Source organism: Rhipicephalus sanguineus, chromosome 6 (assembly GCF_013339695.2).
Source record: "Rhipicephalus sanguineus isolate Rsan-2018 chromosome 6, BIME_Rsan_1.4, whole genome shotgun sequence".
Taxonomy (NCBI): Eukaryota; Metazoa; Arthropoda; class Arachnida; order Ixodida; family Ixodidae; genus Rhipicephalus; species Rhipicephalus sanguineus.
The window spans coordinates 31,643,296-31,669,047 of NC_051181.1; the positions used below are offsets into that span (position 1 = coordinate 31,643,296).

The 25,752-nt window shown below is 47.9% G+C and overlaps 1 protein-coding gene across 2 annotated transcripts in view; it reads right to left on the reverse strand.

Moving 5' to 3' along the window:
- Positions 1-25,752, reverse strand: part of LOC119395676 (cyclin-dependent kinase 8) — a 133,284-nt gene that overhangs the window by 89,081 nt on the left and 18,451 nt on the right. For both annotated transcript variants that reach the window (XM_037662670.2, XM_037662667.2), the window contains exons 5-10: positions 25,568-25,708; positions 25,384-25,441; positions 25,062-25,193; positions 15,933-16,076; positions 7,518-7,587; positions 203-275 (exon numbers count right to left, since the gene is read on the reverse strand). In XM_037662670.2, the coding sequence (XP_037518598.1) occupies positions 203-275; positions 7,518-7,587; positions 15,933-16,076; positions 25,062-25,193; positions 25,384-25,441; positions 25,568-25,708 (618 nt within the window). The remainder of the gene's footprint in view (positions 1-202; positions 276-7,517; positions 7,588-15,932; positions 16,077-25,061; positions 25,194-25,383; positions 25,442-25,567; positions 25,709-25,752) is intronic.

Below are 25,752 nucleotides of genomic sequence, written 5' to 3' on the forward strand. Positions count from 1 at the left end.
GTTCAAAAACTTCAAATAGTAAAATTCCGGTGCGAATCGAATCGAATAGCAAACACTATTTGAAAAATATTAAGTTTGAATATTCGCACACCCCTACTTAAAGTGGTCTGGACTGCACAGGGTATGAGTTACGACTCCATGTGAAGGGTCCTCGTGCAAACTCTGTCTGTTAACTTCTTTTTCAACTCATAGCAGCTCTTACCAAGAGGAAAGCCTTGCTATCAGGCTTGACCTTGTGCTTCTCCATGTACTTCACCAGGGAACAGCTGGCATAACTGCAACACAACAGTAATTGTAAAAGCAGGAAGCCATTTGGCAATGCCATAAAGTGAAAGTTTGGCTGTCAGGTTAGTTGGCAGATAACTAGATGTAGTTTTAGGTGCAAAACAAGACAAGGACTAAGAAACACACAAACAAGCAAACGAAGGCTTATTAAGGTCTCTCTAATAGGCATGAGCAAATGTTCAAGCACTTGAATATTCGCACTAATGTTACAGTATTCAAATTCGCTTTGATACGACTTTAGATTATTCGAAATGAACAAATAGACGCATATTTGACTTCAAGCAACCCCCTATAAATGTGGCTTCACTGCAGTGTGGGGGTGCTATGCCATGAAACCATGTAGCCAGGGAAATCCGCACTGACGCGAAGTCCCACTTCAAGCTTGTTAAATGTACATGTTACCTATACCTCGACAATAGACCATTTTCATAATCCGCAAGTGCGCTTCTCTGCGCTGCATATTTGAACAACTAATGGCGGCACCTCTCTTGCAGTGGAGACGAGGTCCTAGTTGCACGTGCTGAGGCTTGTCTATATGCATATTTATGTCAAGAGAGCCGAGTCTACATTTTCCACGTCATAGCGTAAGCAAAATGCGCTAGAACACGCCGTTTGCAGTAAGTGACTAGCCGCCATTACTTGGGCAAACTGCATGGCAGGAAAGCTAGCTTTACAATTATGAAAAGGGTCTGTTATTTGAAGTTTCAAAGCTTGACACATGGGTGTGATGATGGGGATTGTGGCAGCGACGAAGCAAAGAGAAAACAACAGTTCTGCTCTTCGCTATGTGCTTCCGAATGGAGGAAGACGAAAAAGAAGAGCGAGTACGGTGTGCGGCTCGAGCAGATGGAGCGTGACACGATCGAACAGCAGCTTGCTAATCGGCGGTTTGGGTCGCGGCGTTCTTCAACCAGGCGTCCTGCAGCCATGCGGACCTGGTGAGCCTGATGTCTCACTGTGAGCTGCTTCCCTCAACTGGGCGACCTGCAGCTATGCAGACCTGAGTGCTGAACCGGATGTGAGGACCTGTGGTCTGGGTGTTCGTGGTCTGGCACAAGAGTTTGTGCCTGCGACCGGCGATTGAGCTGTACTGCAGTGGCCTGGTGTCCTGCCGTCCTGCAGTTCGACCACTACTCCGTCACAGCCTGGTCAAGCCATCTTGGAGCGCTGGACGTCCGACTGCCTCGTGGAGGGTCCACGATGACGAACCCCACCACAACGACGACTACATACCGGCGAGTAGGATGGTTGATTTGTGTCTAGGCACGTAGGACTTTCAGACATTGCAACGTATGGTTGTTAATGTTGTCATGTTTGTCGAGCGTTAAACTTAGCATCTACTGTAATATACAGTAAAACCTCGGTAATTTGTACTCGGTTAATTGGGAATCCCGGATAATTTGTATTATTTGCGCGGTCCCAAATTTTTACATGTAAATTTAACCGGATAATTGGTGCGGCCAGTCTGCGACTTCCCGGTTAATTGGCACACTTGGCCGCGACTTCCAAGATATGCAAAGGGTGTTGCGAATCTCGGAGGCTGTAACTAAAACATGCATTTTTTTTTTGATGTACGGATCTCGAAGGCCATTTTTTTTTACCGGAAATACGTCGTAGACGCCATGTTTTAGCAATTGCCAGGCGGCGATGCGTGCGGTTGCGATCATGATCATCATCATCTCAACAGCGATGTAGCCACTCTAGCGAAGTGAATGTTTTGTGGAGTCTTTGTGCCATTTGGATGTCGGCTGGCGAGCATTGTGCGATTCGGTGCGACTGCTCCATTTGTCTCCTGTCTCCGCTTGAGTGTTTCCCTGTGAATTAGTTGATTGAGGTGTGCTTGGAAGGAAGATGCCGAAGTACAAGAGCTTGTCCCTGCACGAAAAGGTGTGCTTAATTGAAGAGGCCAGCAAGTCGACGGCATCGAAAACGGCTCTCGCCGAAAAGCACCACGTGCCTCTGTCAACGCTGTGCAACATCATCAAGAATAAGGAGAAAATTCTCGATGCTTACAGCAAGACGCACTCGTCAAAGCGTACACGAGTACGCCCGCCTACGTACGCCGACGTTGAAGCAGCTCTGATCGACTGGCTGCAGAAAGCCAACGCAGCACACCTTCCTGTGAATGGGACCATATTGCGTGAGAAGGCCAACCAGCTGGCGCTGCAACTTGGACATTCTGAGTTTAAATGCAGCAATGGATGGTTTTGCCGATTTAAGGAGCGCAACAACCTGACATTCGTGACTGTTTGTGGCGAGAGTGGCAGCGCGGATCAGTCTGTTGTCGACGGCTGGAAGCAGCACACCTTGGCTCCACTACTCGCCAAGTACGAAGCAGCAGATGTTTACAACCTTGATGAAGCTGCTCTGTTCTACAAAATGTTGCCTACGAAGACGTTCGCTTTGAAGGAGGCAGACATTAAGGGGCGGAAACAGAACAAAGATAGAATCACTGTTTTGTTTGGTGCAAGCATGTGCGGTGAGCACAAGCTGCCACTGCTTGTTATTGGGAAGACAGAAAAGCCTCGTTGTTTCAAAAATGCACGACTGCCATCCAAGGATGACCTGATCTATAAAAACAACAAGAAAGCTTGGATGACGGCTGCACTCTTTGAAGAATACGTGCGGCACCTTGACCGCAAGTTTGCGGCCGCAGGGCGCAGCGTTTTGTTCGTCGTCGATATTTGCCCAGCTCACAGCGACATTCAGAACCTGCAGGCAATCAGGCTGGTCTTTCTACCCCCGAACACGACGTCGCTATCGCAGCCGATGGACCAGGGCGTCATACACCATACCAGGAAAATATATCGCTACAATCTGTTGAAGCGAATGTTCCTTTGCTATGACAACGGAAAGGAGTATAACACTGACCTCCTCGGTGGTATTTGCCTCATTGTTTACGCATGGAGGCAGGTGGAGGCCACCGTTATTCGACGGTGTTTTGAGCACGCCGGTTTTGTGAAAGAAGAGGCAACCTCCGCTGAGTTTGCTGTCACTGCTGTCACTTGCCCGTTTGATGAAGAAGGGGAGACTCTCTGCGCTCGATATGAGGCTTTGCACGCGGACGAGGAGTGCACTCCAATCGGATTCTCCGAGTACGCAAATGTCGAGTGCACAGTGCAGACGTGTTACGCCGACATCGACAGCGAGATAGCTGCGAGATCGACCGATTCGGCCTCTAATGTTGACAGCGATGACGAGCCCTCCCGAGCACCCCCTTTGGCGGATGTCATCGATGCCTTGAGTGTTGTGCGCAGCTTCGTCGAGTGCAACGGCGGCGAGGCTGAGATGCTGCGCCTCATTGACAGGCTGGAAAATATGACTTTCAGTGCTGGGAACTACCGAACGCGTCAGTCACGCATGGAGGAATTTTTCTCCAAGTAGGCTGACTTGCCACAATAAACGTGTGACTTCCGTACATCACGTTTTCTGGCTGATTTCTTTGATTTCGCGTTGTTTCGGATAATTGGGAATCCCGCTTAATTGGGATATTTTCTCGGTCCCGAGGCCTTCGAATTAACGAGGTTTTACTGTAGTCTGTGTGTGTGCAAAAACACCTGACTGACATGTCATTTCTTACAGATCCTCAGCCCACATTCATTCACTTATCACAATGGGCTTATATGCGCTAAGTTTAGTAAATTTTAAAACAATATATTTTACCACTTATAATTTGCACCCTACTGCCATTCAATCTCGCTACCATTCAAAGTTGCTTCCACTTCACTTCGAACCAAAGTAGTGACATTTGCACATGCCTAGTTTCAATTCTTCAAATAGTGTGCAAATTAGTTGGGTCATGACAAAAATGCTCATTTTGATTTATAATATGCTATATATATTATTGAAACTATTTGATTCAAAATTATTTGGCCAAATCACTGTTTGCTTCGAATTAGCTACAAACCTCAAATTTACTATTCACCCATCCCGTCTTTCTGATGCCCGTCTTATTTTAAGAAGTTGAAATACCTCCAGCCACAAATTCTTGGAGGAAACCCGACGTTTCGAGACCGGCTTGGTCTCTTCTTCAGGGGTGACTGTGCTGATCAGGGGGGCTTCGTCGCAGCTTGTTTTTGGCTCTGCCTTCTCTTTTCCCTCACATGCCGAGGCCGTGCACGGGATCGGAGGATTGTCCGAGGGACCGGTTCAATTCGCAGGGTGTTCTATGGGCCACACGCGAGTAAGCCTCCTTCCCAGATTCCTTTCCGTTTCTATGATGGAAGCGCCCTCGAAGTCAATTTTTGTGGTCGTGCTTCTCAATGCTCTGCAGGGCACTGCTTGCATTTCCATCTTTCTGACGTCGTTTTTGTGTTGGCGCATTCTTTCCAGGAAGCACTTACTCTCGCCTATGTAGCTCGCTGGACAGTCAGCACATGACACTTTGTAGACCACGCCCTGGTGTGCTCCCGGGATGGTCGATCTTTCGGCCGCGGTAGTAAGCGAGCGAGCTTTGAGGCCGGCTTGTGAACCACCGTGACCCAACTTTTCCGAGAACCCTGGCGAGCTGTTCGCTAGTTCCCGGAACATACGGGATGACGACTCGTTGGGCTGGTTTCTTCGATACCATTGTATCCGGTGGGGTGGCCAGCGTGGGGGGGGGTCGCGTTTGTCGTTCGCAGGTGCGTCTCCGCGGTGGGGAAGCTGATCTCTCGGCATGCGGCGTGCCACACGGCGGATGAAAGCTGTCGTGTATCCGTTCTTTCTTAACTCGGCCACGATCCTCTCTTCTTCTCCAGTAGAAACACTTCGCCGCGGTTCCATACAAATATGGTAAAGACCCTTAAGAAGGCCAAGGGACAAAGATAGCAGGCACATAGCAATGACAGAGTGACCAGAATAATGCCACTTGCAGATGATGAAGACGAGGAAAACATCTACATGATGGTGCCTGCATGTTGTCGTACAAGACACCAGTTTGACGAGTACCATGAGACTGTTAGAAGTGCTGCCTGATGACCTCTTATGGGAGCTGCTCATCCAGCTAGGACATATCGTTGCCCATTACACAGTGCTTCAGTCCTCAATTTCTGCTCCGAAGCTCATCTCTCGTGAATGAAGCCTATTCCAGGCACTGCCCACATCTACCAGTGGCTAACGCCATAACAGTAGGTAGACTTGAAACACACAGCTTTCAATGCAGCCAATGTGGCAATGACTGGAATGCTAAATGTGATGCTTTAGCATTTTTTATTCCCCAGGAGGTCTTACAAATGTTCAATACAGACCCTATACAGTAGAACCTCATTGATCCGTTCCCGCTTAGTACGATTTCCGGGATCCTACGCTCGAAATCACGAAAATTAAAATAACCCAATACAGCTGTGTATAATGTCCCGTTAATACGTTCCCGGAAAATATGATTATTCGGCAGCAACGTTTAGCAACGCGGAAAACTGCGGTCGTGTGATACGTTTTGTACTCAGAAACTCCCATTCAGGCGCGCAAAAAGGGCCCTCTCGTGTACTTGTGAAGCGTGAAGTGGCAGACAGCTGCCGCGCGGCGGCGGCGGCGGCGGCTTTTCCGCAGTGCCTTTCCCCCCTCCGCGTTTTCTCTGCTTTGCTCAATTGTCCCTTCCGTCTCTTCTGAATTGCTCGATCGTCCCCTCTGTGTCTTCTCTGAATTGCTCGATCGCCGCCCTCTGTCAACCACACTCCGACCCCAAGGCAGGCGGCGACGCTGGCCATCAAAATCTTCAAACGGCTTTCAAAAAAAAAAAAAAGGTTTATTCTGTAGCACGTGGCACGATTTTGCTGAGCACTGCAAATCCTTCATCCACACAACACATAGATGCACACTCGTTCCGCACACTTTTCTTTGGACCCCAAGGCTACAACAACAGCCGGGGAACTAACAATGCGGCCCAAAGAATGGAGGCTGTCGCTCGTCCAGTCCGCCACGGTCCGGTACAAGGCCTACGGAAACGCACATGCCATTGCCACATCGCCGCCTCTGCACAACACGCCACGACACGTAACCATAGCAACGCCGCCACTGTGCCCAGTGAATATGGCTGACAATTTCCCCCGCACTTTTCTCCCGGAGCGTGTTCGTTTTCGGGTCACTCCGCCCATCGCACGGCGCAATTCCAGTCGGCGTTCGTTTTTCTCTGGCTGGACAATTCTGCCCACCAGCGGGTCGTCAGAAGCTGCCAGAAAAAATTTGTTCTGGAAGATATCTGGGAGGTTTCTGGTGATCAGGAGAGACGATGCGTGCTCGCCGCCATCTTTGTGAGGACTCGAAGGATTGCAATGCAGGTGCTTGGGGACTTCACCTTCGGTTGCCATTATGGCAGGCATTATCTTTTAAAGCCTGTTCCGCCGTGCGAGATGGTGCGATTACGAGTGGCGGCGAACATACCAGCGCATGTCTCAAGTTAAGACAGAATGCAAACTGATCAGCGCGAGTGCGACGTAGTCAATGTAGTATGCGATAGCCGCGAGCAGCTGTCGCTTTCGGGACGCTTATCACTTTCACGAGATTTCGTATATCGTGTTGTACCGCGACTGTTACGTGCACTGCGCAAAGTTGAGCTTGTTAAGCCTTTAGCGGGGTGGCAATTTTCTTCACGGACGGGGCGAGTCGTGCGTGATCTTGCAAACGTACGTGATCGTATGCCAAATGCGCATGCTTGAGATTATAACTCCCGCTCTTCGGCAAACCTAGCCTCATATTTCCAAGCGGCAATGCAGAAAGAACCGACGCTCATGCGGCGCAAAGTTTCGTCTGCTGACACGGCGGTAGTGTTTCTATACGTTTACGCTGCTTGTCCCAGAGTTCGATTTTGCAATATTCGGGTTGTCTTGTGATTTCAACACACGTGACCACGACGTTATTTCCAGTGAGGACCGGAACTAGCTGGCTGACCTCTGGCTGCCAGCGAGATGCCAGGTGTTCGAAAATCGAAGAGTCCCTCCATATTTTCTGAGAAATAAATGTTTTTTGCCCATGCACTTCTATATGGGCTTGTCAGCCTCAATTTTACTGGATTCGGATCGTATGTTTTCCCGGATCATACGTTTATTTTCCGCCTTTTTTTGGAAACGTATCAACGAGGTTTACTGTATATCTGGAGTTTGATGTTAACAAGATGGTCGAATAAAACAAGCCATATGCATCACTTGGTCTGCCTGTCTATTTGACTTCATCTGTACACGTTTATAACGTTTGTTTTTTCTGCACATCCACGGACTATTGGGGGCAAGGAGCAAAGCAGAGCTGCCACAGCTCACCTTGAGCGTTTGAAGTCTTTCATCAGGGTATGGTGCTCGGGCATTTTCTTGATGTCCTCCCAGTCCTTTTCTGTTGGCAAGAAAAAAAAAAGGCAGCACGTTAGCAGAGCAACCAAAACCAGTTATGTGGTAAGCACAAATATATCTGACTTCTCGGCAGTCCGGCGGTCCAGTCTCAGCAGTCCTGCAGTCTCTGCAGTCCAGCAGCAGTCGAAGCTTCCAGCTTTTGGTCACCACTTACCTCTTTCAAGCGTGTGTTTAAGTGTGATTTGATCATTGTTTGTCTGTTCATACTGAGCACACATTGCCGTTGATACTATGCCAATGCGCTTCAATGTGCTTACAACATTGTGTACAAGTTATTCAGAGGTCGAGGACAAAAACCCAGCAATGCTGCTGGCCGAAGCAGCCTAGCTTTTGACAGTGCGTCGGAGGATAAGGCCTTTGACAGCATTAAAAGGACATTAAAGGCAAATATTAGGTCGACGTTGATTGTTGAAATAGTGTTCCAGAAACTTCGTAGTGCTTTTTTCATGCCAAGGAAATGCTTATTTTGAAAGAAAATCACATTTTAGAGGTCCGCACGAAGTTAGCACACTTCAAGTCACCCGCCTGAGCGGGCCTTCTGACGTAGCATTTGCCGTGCCCAACGTTGCCCACCTTTACTGCCTGGCCGCCAGCGCTATGGTTTCTTGCGCAAGAGAGGCCATCAACATTGCCAAGACAAAGCCACGGGCCACAGTTCACTGTAACGGAGCTTAGCTTGGCCAGCAGTAGCAGTAGAGTATCATCAGTGCGAAAATAGCGAGAGGGGAGGGTATATGTTTCGCTGAATGATTGTTAGTGGAAGCAAGCACATGGCACTTTAACAATAGTAGGTTCGAAATTCCCAGAAGGGCTTAACTCTCATTGGTTTTCATTGTGTATATACCATACCGAATAAATTCAAGGGGCCCCTTAGAAACGTTAATACCTGCTGGCTGGAGTGAATTGAACTTGTGAATAAGGTATGACCTTTGTATATTTTCTGCCCTTGGGGACTGGAAGTTTGACTGAAGTATGTAAAGTTTGAGATCGTCGAAGTTGTGACCTGCTACATTAAAATGCTGTGCCACTGCTTTGGGTAACTTCTTCGCCGTGTACGCGTGATGTCTAACATTAACAGGCTGCCCTGTTTCGCCAATGTACTGTTTTTGACAATACGAACATTCAATCATGTAGATAATGTTTGAACTAGTGCAGGTAAAACTAGATTTTATATGATGGACGTAATCACTTCCGGTGCTTTTAACTATAACGTCCCCGTGAAGGTGTTTACAAGTCTTACATCTTGGATGAGAACAAGGTGTTATGTGGGCAGTAGTATGAGGGTTTACTTATGCATGCACTAACATGTCCTTAAAATTCCTATTGCGGCGATACACGACCTTTGGTACTCCGGGAAACGCTTTTCTAAGGTGGTCGTTGCCTGCCAGTATTGTGTAACACTTACGGAGGATATTATTTATGTTTGGGAGCACATTTGAGTATTTGGTTATAAATAGCTGTGCAAACAGCAAAATTTTGGGTGCGAAGCGAATTTGAATATTGAAGTGTGAGTGCGAATCAAATCGAATATTTTCGAATATTTCTCCGAATATTTCTAGAATATTTCTTGAATACTTCGCAGCGAAATTGCAGAAAAGTTGGACAGGATTTCTAAGCATATTCTTATGAGATAGCAACGTGAAAGTGTTTCCTCTTGCTTGGTTGATGAAGCGCTGGTGGGGTGGTGTTTCATAGTTTTCTTATCAAAAATGAGGCAATGTAGAAGAGGCCGTATTGTACTTATGTACATGATTTGATGCAACCAAAGTGTTGCCGGCAACACTTTACACGTGATAGGCAAAGATGCCATTTCATCAGCCTCTCCTTCTCTTTCAACTTCTGTAGAAGCCCAAATGATGTGGTCGACAAGAGTGTGCTCCCTTCAAGTCCGGAGTTGCAAATCTGCCTCGTGGACATCGATATTGTTGCGACTATATTTATAACTTATTTACAGTGTAGGATGGTCCAGCAGTCAAGATGGCGGTTGTTACTTCGAGCACACCGACACGTCGTCTGCCTCTTCCTCGCACACCTCACCCTAGTGACAGCTGCAACCCCGCTACATCGACCTCCGGCGGCGAAAAGCGCCGACTCGGCGCCTGTTAGCAGGTGGTGGGCGAAAGGTACAGCTTCAGGCGAGCGACATGGACGACTTTTGAAGACGTAGAGGGCGCCGTAGGGTCCAGAGGGGCGATGTCATAGGTAACCAGTCACTGTCGCAGCACACGGTAGGGGCCGGAGTATTTGGCAGAAGTTAGTTTTCGGCCAGGCCAACATGCCGAGACGGAGACCACAGGAGAACGAGGTCACCCGGATTGAAGCGCACGTTCCGGTGGCAAACTGTCGTATCTATGTTTCTGGCTGAGTTGCGAGTCCGAAAGGCATTGATGGGCGATCTGACGGGCCTTTTCGGCTGTGCTGATAGCATGGCGAGCATATTCGGTGGAGATGTTGGTCAGGGATGGGTACGAGCGGTCGAACAGCAAGGTCGGTTCTCTTCCATAGAAAGGTAAAATGGAGAATATCCAGCAGTGTCGTGGCGCGAGCTGTTGTAAGCGAAATTGCCAAAGGGTAGAGTCAATGTCCCCAGTCGCGATGATCAGTCGAGACATACATGGCGAGCATGTCAGTGATCGTGCGATTCAAACGTTCTGTGAGTCCGTTCGTTTGGGGATGATAGGCCGTTGTAAGCTTGTGCTTGGTTGCACAAGAGCGAAGTAGGTCCTCGATTACCTTGGATAAAAAGTAGCGGCCTCGGTCTGTGATGAGTTGACGAGGAGCGCCGTGATGTAAGATGACGTCTTGTATCAAAAAGTCGGCGACGTCTGTAGCGCAGCTGCTCGGGAGAGGTCTCGTAATGGCAAAACGGGTAGAATAATCCGTAGCGACGGCGACCCATCTGTTACCGTTGTGAGAAAGTGGGAAAGGTCCCAGAAGGTCGAGGCCGACACGAAAAAAAGGCTCAGCAGGTATGTCTATGGGTTGAAGGAGCCCGGCGGGGTGTACAGCTGGCCTTTTCCGGCGTTGGCACGACTCGCAAGAAGCGACATAACGATGTACGGAACGGTAGAGGCCGGGCCAGAAAAAGCGTCGGCGGACACGGTCGTACGTTCTGGCAACACAAGGTGGCCGGCCGTTAGTACATCATGTAGTTGCCTGAAGTACGGTCGAGCGGAGATGAGTGGGTACTACAACTAGTAGTTCCTGTCCCACTGGGCGCATGTTCGGCGGTATAAGATACCGTCTATGATGACGAACATTCGAGGCGAACTGTACGTCGAGTCAGTATTCAGGCGGGTGATTAAATCTCGTAGGGACCGCGTCACGCTGTTGCTCGTCACCGATGTTGCCGAAAGCAGAGAGCGAGGAGATACAGATGGACGTGTCATCCGTTTACGTGGTCTGGATCCTCACGGGTGTACCGAGAAAGGCAGTCGGCGTCTTGATGTAGACGGCCGACTTGTAGACCACTGTGTACGTGAATTCCTGGAGGCGCAGAGCCCAACGAGCTAGGCGCCCTGTTGGATCTTTGAGTGCTGAAAGCCAGCATAGAGCGTGGTGGTCTGTGGTAACGGTTTGAAAGGTCGACCATATAAATAGGGGCGGAATTTGCCAACTGCCCATACAAGCGCCAGGCGCTCGCGCTCAGTAATAGAGTAATTGCGTTCGGCAGGGGAGAGGAGCCGGCTGGCATACGCAAGAACTCTATCATGACCGGATTGACGCTGGGCTAACACTGCGCCAATGCCGTAACCACTAGCGTCTGTGCGGACCTCGGTTTGCGCAGACGGGTCGAGTGGGCGAGGATCGGCGGTGTGGTGCGCAGCGTAAGGAGGCGGGAAAAAGCACTGGCTTGGTCAGGACCCCACCAAAATGGCACATCTTTCTTGAGAAGATCAGTGAGGGGGCGGGCAATATCTGCGAAGTTTCTGACGAATCGTCGGAAATATGAGCATAGGCCCACAAACTTCGAACGTCTTTGCACAAGTTGGTACGGGAAAATCGAGGACAGCGCGAACTTTGTCGGGATCGGGTCGGATGCCAGATGGTCAACGAGATGCCGAGAATAGCAACTTGGCGATGGCCAAAGTGGCATTTCAATGAATTAGTTGTAGCCCAGCCGCACGAAACACTGAAAGAATGGACGAAAGTCGGTCGAGATGAGACTCAAAGGTGGGGGCAAATACAATGACGTCGTCCAGGTAACCCAGGCAGATAGACCATTTAAAGCTGCGCAAAAGCGTGTCCATCATCCGCTCGAACGTGGCCGGCGCATTGCACAAGCCGAACGGCATGACTCTGTATTGGTAGAGACCGTCAGGCGTTACAAATGCAGTGTTCTCACGGTCGAGGTCGTCTACGGCGATTTGCCAGTAACCAGAGCGTAGGTCTATCGAAGAAAAATAGGTAGCACCATGAAGGCAGTCCAGGGCATCATCAATACGAGGAAGCGGGTAGACATCCTTTTTGGTGATCTTGTTTAAATGCCGATAATCCACGCAGAAACGCCAGGTGTTGTCTTTCTTTTTAACTAAGACTACAGGGGAAGCCCACGGACTCGAAGAAGGCTCAATAATGCCTTTTGTGAGCATCTTGTCGACCTCCTGTTGAATAACTTGGCGCTCTGATGGTGAAACTCGGTAAGGACGCCTGTGAATTGGAGCTGCATCACAGGTATCTATGCGGTGCTTGACTTGCGAGGTTTGACCTATGGGCCTACCGTCGAAGTCAAATATGTCAGAGTAGATCATAAGGAGATCACTGAGGTCTTTAACTTGAGACGGCAAAAGTTCTGAGGCAATCATCTGGTGATGTTGTGCAGTGTAGAAGAGGTGACTGCGTCGACTCTATGCGGGTTCGGAGAGACGACAACGGACAGTCAGGTGACACCGATGAGATCTGGCACTCGTGCGACGGTGACAGAGTAGCAAGAGCAATGCCTTGTGGTAGGACTTGAGGGCTGAATCCGAAGTTCAGAAGAGGAAGGCACGTCTTGTTCGCTGTAAAGTTACAACTGTGTACGGAGAGGAGACGCTGCGGGCCAGTAGAACACTGGGAGAAGGAGAAACCACGTAATCACCATCCAGTACACTGGGATATGGTTCAACAGCGACGCAAGTTAGGGCTTGTGGTGGCAGACGAACAGCCTCAGCACACGAAAGTTTCGTCTGAACCACCTCCGACACGTCGGCGGACGCAGGCAAGTCAAGTTGTACAACACCGGCCGAGCAGTCAATGACAGCAGAGTGGTCAGACAAGAAATCGAGTCCGAGGATGACATCATGAGGACAATGAGCGAGAACATGAAACAGAACGGACGTCTGGCGGTCAGAGAACCTCACACGTGCCGTGCACATTCCGAGTACAGCCGGAGTTCCCCCACTAGCGACACGTACAAATAGGGACTCGGGCGGCGTAAGGACGTTATTTAATCGTGCACGGAGATCAGAGCTCATAATAGAAATATGTGCGCCGGTATCAATGAGGGCAGTAACAGGTAGGCCATCCACTTCCACAGCAAGCAGGTTCTGGACCGTAGTGAGGGTCAGCAGAGGGTTTTCAGGTCGGGGGTCGAATGCAGCGTCACCTCCGGGAGCTGCATTGCTCAGTTTTCCGAGTATGGGCGTCCAGTAGGGCGGGGCGACGAATGGCGACGGGGCTGAGGTGACCGGGAGCGACGATCGCTTGGGGACGGCGAACGGCTGGAGCGCGGACCGATGTCGCAGGAGCCTCAGCGTATGGTCCACCGTCACGAGCGGGAAACTGCAGGGGCCGGTGGTTGTCGTCACGTCGATAGCCAGAAAACGAGCGAGATGGAAAGGTGCGAGAACGACAGTAGCGAGAAATATGTCCTACACCGTGGCAACGAAAGCAGATCGGCTTGTCGTCCTGCGTTCTCCACTGGGCAGGGTCACGATAGCGGCGAAACATTTCCGGTGCACGAGGAGGCGTTATGGAACTGACACGAGGTTCCGTCAACGAACACACCGGCTGCAGTCCGACATTTGCAAGCTCTTCCCTCACAACCTGCTGGATCAACGAGATCGTTGGTCGAGGATCATCAGATGGCCGCATCAGGAAAGATGGTGGCGACGCCGCCTCGATTTCTCGGCGCACGATGCGAACTACGCTCTCGTTGGTAGGCGGTTGACCGCATGGCGGCTGAAGGTCCTCGCAAGATGATGTAGCGGCCGTGTTCGGAAGTCGCACGAAATGCTGGGCAATGCGGCGACTCTTCAGTTCTTCGAACCGGCGGCACTCTTTGATGATGTCGTCCACGGTGGAGCAGTCTTTAGACACTAGTAAATTGAAAGCATCATCCGCAATTCCCTTGAGCAAGTGGCTTACTTTGTCACCCTCTGACATGTTGGTGTCGACACGTCGGCAAAGGGCCAGGACGTCAAGGATGTAGGAGACATACGATTCGGTCGAAGATTGTGCCCGACAGGAGAGTTCTTTAGAAGCGGCCCGCTGGCGTCCGATGGCTCTACCAAATAGGTCACGAAGCTTCTGTTTACAGGCATCCCAACTGGTTATGTCAGCTTCATGAGCCTGAAACCACGTACCTGCTGTTCCGCAGAGATAGAAGTCAACGTTGGCAAGCATCATTGTAGGGTCCCACCGGTAGACCGCTGCAAACCGCTCATACTTCGCGATCCAGTCATCGACGTCAACGTGGTCGGTGCCACAGAAGTTACCGGGATCGCGGGGTTGAGTCAATACAACCGGCTGTACCGGCTGTACCGGAGGCGCGGTCGAAGCGGCAGCAGCAGAGTTGCTTTCTGTTGACATATTGCGGCTGTCCAGGATACGTGCGCTGCGGAGTTCCGTCTTGCGTAGTACCCAGCACCACCACCAAAATGTTGCGAATATATTTATAACTTATTTACAGTGTAGGATGGTCCAGCAGTCAAGATGGCGGTTGTTACTTCGAGCACACCGACACGTCGTCTGCCTCTTCTTCGCACACCTCACCATAGTCATAGCTGCAACCCCGCTACAATATATAAGAACATCTGAAATTTTGGATGTTAAAAAGCTTCGGCGTCCGATTTTTCGGATTTCCTGCCCAAATTTCAGGTCCAAAACAGCATTAATAAAGCCCCCCAACTCTGCCACATCTTTTATCTCCGTGTTGGAACCAGCATTTTTTTTTAGTTAATACATTTGCGACCGTAGCGGAGCTTGAAAGGCAGCTTTGCCACATTACGTGGGTGTGATGAGGTGCAGCATATTGGAAATATAGGAACCACTTTCAATGGGACGTTGACTGTCTCTTGGCTAAGTTCGACCGTTACGGAGCTTGAAAGGCAGCTTTGCCACAATATGGGGTTGTAATGAGGTGAAGCATATCGAAAATCTAGGGACCACTTTCAATCGGACGTTGACTGCGTCTTGGCCAAGTTCGACCGTAACGGAGTTCGAAAGGCAGCTTTGCCGCAGTACGAGAGTGCAATGAGGTGAAGCATATTGAAAATCTGAAGAGGTGACTTTCAATCGGACGTTGACTGTATTTGTCTTTGGGAAGTTCGAATAGTAAAATTCCAGTGCGAATCAAATCGAACAGCAAGCACTATCCGAAAAATATTCGAAATTTCGAATATTCGCGCACCCCTAGTTATAAATGCTGGCGGCTGCCTGGGCTGTGCTACGGGGCCCTTTGAGCTAGCAATGATTTCCTATGTAGTTGATATGCTTCGTTGTAGACCTTGTTTACAGCATCTTGCGGGTAGTTTCTTTTAACTAATGTTTCCTTAAAGGAAACATTAGTTGAAAGAAACTACCCGCAAGATGCTCTAATTTTGGTGCTCCTGGATAATTTGCTCCAATGATATTTGACCTTTCTTGGATTTCACGAAGCAATATCAGTTTTCTTTATCCTCTTCAGAGATGTCACTATACTTGGGCATCAGTGTGACTTGCTTCCTCCTCTTACCAAAGAGTGCACAACCGCATGCGAACCACACCTGCATATCATTGAGGCACCAGTGCCTGACATGGGAGCAAATTATTTATTTGATGCTCTCACGCAGCAAATCAAGCCTGTTCCTTTCCTAGTCTGTAGTTGAGCTAACTGGCATTGAAGTATATTTCATGTTTGTGCTACCGTGCATCAGAACTGCTTTGTTCCCAAGAACCCCTGAATCTGGCAAGCAAGCCCCTGACAACACTGCGGCTGCATTAGTCCGACACCACTCTAAGTGACATTCCGGACTAAACACGCAACTAAAGCACCCAAATGCGACGCTAAACTGAAAGCACTACAGCTTCTCTCTGCAAACTCTGAACAAGCTGGATCCTCATATTTTGCTCCACAAGGCCACTGACCATGGGGGAATCCCATGACGTTGAAGATGCGGTCCAGCTGGTCATGGTGGTATGGATTGCTGGTCTTAATGTCCTCCTGCCGGCAGTGAAAGATGGGTTCCGAGGTCAGCAGCTCAGCAAAGATGCACCCAATGGCCCAGATGTCTGCGTGCAAAGGTCAAGCATCGCCAGCTTCATGCACATAGTACTTAGAAGGAATCAAACAGAAATTAATACACAGATGGATTATGTATGAGCAATTTTATTAGTTGAACACAACATGATAATTATGTTGCTACAGTCAAATCCCGCAACAATGAAAGCTAAAGGCAACAAAATTCTCACCCAAACGAAATACATTCAGATCCTTGGAAAACACCCATGGGATTCAACACATTTTTGATAGAATATGGCGCACACACAAACACAGACACTAGAAAAAAGACAGAAAAAACACAGGCTCTGTCTAGTGTCCGTGTTTGTGTGTGCGCCATATTCTGTCAAAAATGAACAAGGACCAACTAGCCCAATTATCCGTGCTACTGCGATTCAATACATTTTATGTACGTGAACAACGAAAAGTCGCCAAACTACATTCTCGCATGAACGAAATTTGCTGGAATGTTGCTCCCCGACAATCTACCTGCGTGATCCTAACAGAGGCGAAAAAGCGCTCAAATACATTTTCTTCTTTTTTTATTTAAAGTGTGCAAAAAAACCACCACAGCATTCTTGCATGGGCATCACCATTTTATACACATCATGGTTACCATTTCGCTTGCTGACAGCTCATGTTAAATGGCATGGCTGCACCGCCATTAACCTGAACTTGGGGAATGCGTAACACGACAATTTTGAGCCCATCATAAAAATATAGGTGAGAAAGTGCATGTGACAGGCAAGCACTAGTCTCCATAGTTGCTTTGCTTAAAGGGATACTGAACAAAAATAGGAATAAAACGATGAAAACACTGAAATTCTACTTGGAAGAAGCGACTATTCCAATGAACAGAGTTTATTTCACATATTCTTGAACAGTTGGCTGTATTTTTGGAGGATTGTTAGCGCGCTAGGAGCTGCGCATCGACAGCCATGAAGTCAAGGAAGCAGGGTGCACGCTTTCCTGCCCTGCTACTTCCCTTTCTCCAGCTCTCCTTTATGTCCCACTCTCCCCTTCTGCAAAGGTGTCCAGATGAGCCTCACCCGAGAGCACTGTTCCCTGCCAGTGCCGTTCGTACAGGTTCTAGGAACCGTAGTGGGAGCAGGGCGAGTTGAAAGATGCAGGTGACGGCTGGCATGGTTGGCACGCCCACTTCTGGAGACAATAAACGACACCTCCTCTTGTTAACGGTGCGGCCGCTAGACGTGGAAGTTTGTGAAAAACATGTTAAATTCATTATTTTCCGCTAGTTTCTGCCTAAAATGAAGGCTGTGTGGCTGAAAAATCTCGGCGGCAAAAATTTTGTACAGTATCCCGTTAAAGCCATTGAAGACATCAGGGTGGTGTGGTGCCACATTTTGAAACTTGCCACAGTCCTCCTTTCCTGTGTACTCCATCCGTGTTCATCCCTCCTGTTAGCCTAACGTCGTCGTGTGGTTTTGCAAGTTTTCTTCCTGTAAGTCTTTTGCTTCCGCCACTATCGCAGTGCCTAACATCTCACGTAGCGCACGCAGGCACCCCATTCCAAACTTCCTTTGTGCTTGTCCAGTACCGTGCCCCGCCACGGTGGTCTAGTGGTTATGGCGCTTGACTGCTGTGGGTCACGGGATTAAATCGCGGCCGCGGCACCACATTCGCGGTACATTGTGTGTGTTATGTTTCCTGTGTATTGTATTGGCATTGTATGAGGTTACTTAGCATGTTACTAGTCATGTATTAGATTCAGTTGGCGAGCTCATCATTTGTAAAAGCAGGTTAATAAGGGTACATGTGTTTCTTTTGCACGACAGCGACTACTGTGTTCGTGTGTTCCATGAGCACGGCTCATCTACGGACCTCACAAGTCATAAGTGGTAAGATACGCTATGTCTTAAAATTTGCCATACTTAGCCCATATACAACCATATAACATGATTTTGAGCTATAAAAGAAATAATCAGGGCAAGGGTGATATGCTCAACTTTCCTTTGCGGCAGGGCGGACTTCCCCAGAATAAACTGGTTCACGGCACAGTGCACCCACACTGCTGTGAAACCACTTTTTCAGATGGACTATGTGCAATGAAATACCACCACATGTTCATTTAGAATTATTCATAAGTACGAATACTAAGAATTCGAAAGTCGAATCCAATTATTTGATTATGTATAATATAAGTTCAATCAAAAACTCAAATTTTCGCACACCCCTACTCATGACCAGTGGCTATGCTACAGCAGTTCATGCTGAGGGAATCAATGCCTGCAACCGTGTATTGCATCTAATTTAAAACCACATTGGGCAAGAAGGTTTGCATGAAAGGAAATGCACCAGGAAGAGAGAGTTGGTCATCACAAAAAAAAAATGTCCGGACATTTACTCTCGGAAGTAAAGCACAATCAGATATGATACACTTCTTTTACATTTGGGAAGGTACCACAGCGAATGTTCAATTCACAGAGCAGCACAGAAAAAAAACTGCAATATCTTAGCAAGGTGCGTGTTTGGGCTAGTTGGTACTGCATTTGAACAGTTAAGTAGCGCAAACTTCAGAGGACGAAAGACAGGAGAATGCGACACACACAAGCGCTAACTTCCAACTGAATTTATTAAAGAAAACACGTGAATATAAAGGGTAACGCCGCGCCTGTGCAGCTTCACATCCACGTAACCACATTCACCCCTAAGTGATATGATTCATCTCTCTAAAGGACCAACACCAGTTACATTGAACAAATAAAAGTTAATAAATCACATGTCACTATCTTGCAATACGCCCAAAAAACATAGTTCCTTTGCTGACAGAGCAATGGAAGGCACGCTGATGCAATGCCTAACATCCTTGGCCATCTCTGCTGCTTCTACTAGCTCTCGCGTTTTTTGGTCGTCATGAGTGAACAGCACTACACATTTTTCAAATTCCGGCATACAACCACAGCTTCGGCAATGCGTCGCCACGTGACCTTGCAGACCTCCCCAGACATTGTACGCATGCTCCCCGAGACGGTCGTTTAAAGGCCAACTCCGGCGATTTTTTGGCCACGTCAAAGTAGTGGTGCTTTTATGTTCCTGAGACGCTCCTGTTACGGGCCCGATAGCAGAAATACTCGGCGAATTGGAGAATAATTTTAAGTAAGCAAAAAAGCGCAACACCGAAACCGAAACCCAACCGAGTGTACTGTCTACGTATGACGTAGACGTTGTTACTAACGAACCGGAAGCAGGCGTGCCGCCGCGGAGCTGGGACGAGCAGGCGCACAGTGGAGAGGTGAGCACGCCGCGCATCAGCTGTAATGTCTGCAAGTGACAGTGTCGCGTCTGATAATGACAGTGCCTCGGCCAGCACAGCAGACGCTCGCTGTAGCGGCCGAAGTTAGCGGTGCCCTCGGCTGCGTCACTTCCGCCGCCTTACCAATACTGACGTCACAGACGCAATGTTGCCAATAATTGTGGGAAGCCAAGAGGGTGCTTGCAGACAATCTTTAAAATTCATTTGCAAACAATCTGTGTATGTCTCAAGCCTGTAATTTGGCATAAATGACGGAAACGTGCAAAGGAACGTACCCAGCGAATTTCATTGAGATCCATTGACCTCGAAAAATCGCCGGAGTTGGCCTTTAAGAAGCGCCCAGTTTGTCCCACATATCTGCTGCCACATGTTAAAGGAAAGGAGTAAACCACTGCTTCTTTACATTCTGCAAAGCGTACACGATGCTTCGTAGAACACATGCGCTTTTCTTTGGCCGTTGGGCATGTCATTTTGCAAAGGCTTGACAATTTTTTTGGTGTTGACATGACAACCTTGACATCTGCGTGTTGCCCCACCTTCTTTATATTATGGGAGACACGGTGGATGTACGGAATTACGGCAAACCTTTTCTTTTGACTTTGCATAGTTTCTGCGGTGGTTTGTCTTTGCTCTGGCCTGGCGCCACCTCTTACATTCTTTATCTTGCGATGCAAGACTTCTGACACCGCTGTAATTACTTGTTGTGGGTATCCAGCAGCATCAAGCCTCTTAATTTGCAATCGGAAACTTTCTTCGATCAGACGCGGGCATGATTTCTTCAAGCGCTTCCAAGACATGATTCAACGATAGCCCTTTTGACTAATTTAGTGTGTGCGGATTGGTAGGACAGGAGCGGCTTCAAACCTCTAGGTTCGTACAACCAACAAACCTCATCCTCAAATCTAGAAACTTGATTTCGTTGTTCTGCGGCAACTCGTGGGTTATGACAGGGGGCTGTAAACCTTTGGAAAAAATAGATAAGATGCAGGAAACACTTGCATCACTTGCAAGTGTTCGAACTGCAATAACAACAAAATTCAATGCAGGATATCCTCGAGGAGTTTTCTAAGTGATGTGTTTTATTGAGTTTTATTGTAGTTCTATTGAGTTGATAGAGTTTTATTGTAGGTTGCAGCTTTCCCTAGATTACTGTTTTCAGGCAGCACTAGCATGACTTCTGTCTAGCATTTGTCAACATCTTGAGTGGCCCCTTGGACGGAACCTCCCGCAACCACCAAAATGCAGGTTTGGCATCCAACTTTTGCAAACTCGTAATTTTCCTGTTGTGTATTCTCCCCATTTGTTTCACATCTTGTCCTGCAGAGGGCTTTTATTCCACTACACAGAATTCAACAAAGCCTTCGCAGAAAGTGTTCTCTTTCTACATTTGTTTTGGATCACTGGTACAATGTATTCATATGCTTCAGCTGTATCCACGCTCTGCAAGCGTTGGTACAAGCCCAGTGGTTAAGAGAGAGAGAGAAAGAACTTTTATTTGTGGAGGCTTCAAGGATTATCCTCATTGGGTGGAGCCCTTAGTTCATGGCCCCATTGGCTCGCGCCACACAACGTGCCCGCTGGATCAGCCGACGCTGCTCCTGCGGCTCTGAGCTGGTCAGCGCAGTCTCCCAAGAGGATTGTGAGGGTGAAGGAATAGGGCGGCAGCCCGGTGGTTGTGGACATTCCCAGGTGCAGTGATACACCGTGGGCTTCGCTCCGCAATAGGGACAGTATGAGGGATATTGTGTGGGGTGGAAGAGATGAAGGATGTAAAGGCAGGGGAATGAATTAGTCTGAAGCTACCACCAGGCAACAGTGTCTTCTCGGCTGAGTGATTTGTGTGGTGGTGGGAAGTACATGTGGCTTTGTCGGTAGTGTTTTAGCGTTTCAGTGTAGTTGAGTGGAGCTGTTGGTGCATCGTCTGGGTTGGACAGCTCTTCCGATGGCGCCCGGTTTGTGAGCTCTCGAGCTACCGCATTAGCCACTCGCCTAAGGAGGACAGGGAGCCCAAACCCAGCCTCATCAAGAGAATTTATTTTGCTTTGTTTGTTTGCTTGTTTATGGCCTGTCCCTCGGTCTGGCCCCTGTCTTACGTGACAGAGAGACAGACAGTTTTCTCGCCGAGTCAGCAGCTTGTGCATTTAAAAAAAAATCTATTTTGTTGAACCTGAGAACTGGTGACCACATTTATGGTTTGATGTTGCACCAACAAAGCCCACATCACAGCAGCAGCACAGTGCATGGAAAGCCAAAAAAACTCAGACAATAGCAATCAGTGCAATTGAAAGTACTATCACTCACACTCCACCATTGCGCTTCACCATCAAAACCACAGGTATTACTCAAACTACGATGACACCATAGGTCAGCAAAAATGTGGAGCTGACTCAGACTCGCTGATAAAATATATTTTGCCCTTAGGGCTCACATGGACTCAAACTCACCAAAATATTACTCACCCAGACTCATTCAGACTCAGACTCACGGCTTGATCTGGGTCTGCGTGAGTCGACTCATGAGTGAGTTTGCCAACTTGTGAATGAGACTACTGTCTACTCAATCTAACAAATGCACAAATGCTGAAAGTCATTGCACAACCAGAACAAAAGCCTGCGTTTCTGTTTAAAATTGCATGAAAGCAATGAAACGACCTCAATTAAACACTTGTTCATGGTGAACGCATTTTACATTTTGCTACCTTGCACGCGTGCACTATGTCCAAATAGTTCAGCAAGATCTGGTATGGCATTTGAAATTTTGGTCATAGTCACATGTTGATCCAAAAGAAGCCTTGCAAGTCACTTTTATCACAGAACATCCAGATATTTTTACAGAGTGCAGCTAAAAAATGTCCCTCGCCTATTTAAAATGTGTTGCTACAGAGCACTCATAGAAATAACATTTATTTCGGGCCAAAGCGCCTGCTCTAATCAATGCCAGCAGCTGACTGCATGCTGTTTTTCTCGTCTGATCCAGAGGCAAGGAGGAGAGCATTAAAGTGTACCCTTAACCCTCAGCTGGTGCTGCAACACATGCTGATCCACTTGGCAGCCTCTTTGCGTCACATGTATGTGACGCAAAGAGTCCTGCGCGGTAAACATTCAAACTCTGAACGCTCCAACTGATCATGCAAGAACATGCGAGAGCTATTGGACGAGAGGATCGAGAAGTGACAGCAAGCAGCTACGTCTACAAAAAGCACATGCACAGTGGAATGCTCAATAGAGATAATACAATGCTAAGCTCACACATCCTCAACCAGCCGAAGTTCTGGAGGCTCCTTGGAGCGGTACCTTGCGTTTTTTAGGAAATTTAACCTGACTTGTGCCCAGCAAAGAAACCAAGAACCTGTTGGGAGATCCCTGAAATTACCTATAAAAGTAGCGCCAAACAAGCAAAGGTGGAGAGTACTGCGAGAGCACTCTTACGAGCCGGAAGTCCACGGCAAACATAGTGACAAACTCCAAACTGCTCCAAACTTCTAAGTAAGCTGCATCCAGAATGAGGTGTGCCTCTCAGCTTTTCGTATCCGTTTGTTGTGGCTCAACACTGAAGAATCATTATCACAAAGCTCCCGAACAAAACACTTGCCAGAAGAGCTTGGACACGTGAGAATTAGTTTTTTTTGTATTAATATATATACTCAAACCTCATTATAACAAAGTCACATATGCCACGAAAATAACTTCGTTATATCCGAAAATTCGTTATAAACTTTTATTCATAACACTATATTTCTGACAAGACTATTCCTCATTTACTTCGTTATACAGTTGAAACCCGCAATAACGAAATCGGCGGGGAAAGCACAAAACTTCGCTCTTGCGAGAATTTCGTTGGCGCGAGAATGTGGCAGAAAAGACATGGAATTTACAAAAAACACATTTTATTTCCAAAAGTCAGTAAGTTTGCTTTGGCGGGCCTTACCATGCAGCAATTTCATGCCTTTCGATCGGGAATATCATTTGCCACGGCACAAAGTTCGCCCCATGCACTGGTCAGTGACGGCGGCACTGCACTGTCACCAGTACCGTCATTAAGTGCGCCTACAGGCGAACCTTCTTCCGGCTCCACTGGATCAGCGCAGATCAGCGCAGAATCGAGGACAGCGAGCTACACGCAACGCCGAATTCTTCGGCGATGTCAATTTTTTCCCTGCCCTTTTCCACCTCACTGATGATTGCAGCCTTATCTTCCAGCGTGATGAACTTTCGCTTTTTCGTTGGAGGCGGCATTTTCGGAGGCAGTGAAATCGGACGAAGCAGTCGCAACACACAGTTCACGTTGCACCAAGCGACCAAGCAAACGCTCCACAAATAGCTCCACACACGCGACCACGTGCGCGCAATGCCGACAAAGCCAAGCACAGAGCCAAGCCAACGAACGAAACTCCGTGAGGAATGTGGATTTGGCTACATAGTCCACGATAACGAGCAGGTGTTTCGGCAAGCTATCATCATCATCATCATCATTGTCGCCAGCTTATGTTTTTTTGTAAACAATGATAACGGCTGCTTCTCAAACGCGCTGTAGCGATAGTTTTGCACAATTTAAGTGTAGCATGAATGCATGTCAGCCGTTTTCGAATGTAGGTATTGTTGCGAGAGTAGATTATTTGCGCACTCGTGGTTCAAAAATTTCGTTAATGAGGGACTGCGGTATGAATATCTTTCGTAGTCGCGAGTTACAAAATGCATTGACTCCTATGGGCGTTCGCCAGTGCTCCGAAAATATTTCGTTGCGGTGAGAATTTCGTTCCCTCGGGATTTCGTTATCGCGGGTTTCGATTGTAACCGATAATTCGTTATATCAGTGTTCGTTATATCGAGGTTTGAGTGTATATATATGTAATAAACTCTTTTGTTCGCGTTTCTGCAGGCAGGCTCCGCTGCATTTTTTTTGTCATTAGCGCATATTGTACGACATTTTCACTAACATCATGTGTTTCCTGAAGCATGCAAAGGTGAAAGAATTAAAGCGAACCGCTCCAGCGATTGTGGGCAGCTTCGTGAAATCATCGCAGTCAGTTGATCTCTCTCCCACAGCCCTCCGGTTAGCTTAGCCAAAGCACGTCACAATGTTTGCCATCTCGTTTAGCGACGGGCTTCGTGTTTAGCCAGTTATACTCTGATATCGTCACCTAATTCAAAGGCAGTGCTCAAGCACCAAGCAGCAGTGCGCAAGCAGACGACAAGAGCGGGCTCCACGTTTCCCGCGTCTGCCACTGCGGCGTGGCAGTTCGGCCGCAGTTCTGTAGGTGGCACTGTCACGACGTCCGCCGCCACTCTCCGGCGTGACACTATGACGGCGCGGAAAGCAACCGAGTTTCCCCTCCTGTCTGGATAGGCTCATACTATGAACACACACTGCTTTCACATCCAGCATGAAGGAAAATTTTTTAAGTAAATTTTCTTTTTAAAAAGGTGTGCATAAAAAATTAGTAAATATGTATTCATTCACTGTAATCGTAACCTTGCGTTCACTTCTATGTCTGAAAAAGGGAGGACGTTTTTTGAGAGACACAACGAATCTTGAAAGCATTAACTGCTCACCCCCAAGACAGACATTTAATTTTTGTTCTAATTTTTGGTTCAAAATACCGATAGCTTTGGCCAATAAAAATGTATGGCCACAATAAGCCATAAATCCCAATATAGTCTATTCAGTGGAAGTAGACACAGCATAGCCAGAGCTAAAACAGCTTAAAAGAAACACAGCTCACCAATGGCCTTAGTGTAGTGTCGGGCCCCAAGAAGAAGCTCTGGTGCCCTGTACCAGAATGTCACCACCACCGGATCCAGGTCAGCCAGTGGTTTCAGGGGCGAGTTGAAAAGTCGCGCAAAGCCCATGTCCGCTGAAATAGTCATCATCATCATTAGTGCTCTTCACATAAAAACCAATTCAAGATGAAATTATTTTTCAAAATATATCTCTAACATCAATTAGTTACCTGCATTGTATAGGCAGCTGCTAAACTTTATGTGAAAGAAATTACTTGAACAACAGTGTTTTTCTTCTATCCCCAAAGAAGCAATACCACTCACCAATCTTCACTCTGCCTCGCTCTGGACCTTCACCCATTACAAGTATGTTGGCTGGTTTCTGCAGAAGAATGCCAGGTAAGCAGGTTTACACACACTGCCCAGGGTTTTGTACAGTGCACACGTTAGATACGAGAACTTTAGAGGGCGCATCATTTGGAATGTTCCCACAGGTAATCAGACGTACCAAATCCCTGTGCAGGACCCAGTTGGAGTGCAGGTAGTGGATTCCATCCAAAATTTGGTAGAGCAAAGACTTGACCATTCCACGTGGCACCAGAACCTGCTTCTTGTTGGCCTTGGCCGTCCGGTGGAACTTGATTATGTGCTGCACAAGCAACCACACTCGCTCCATTAGCATTCCCTCGTTTT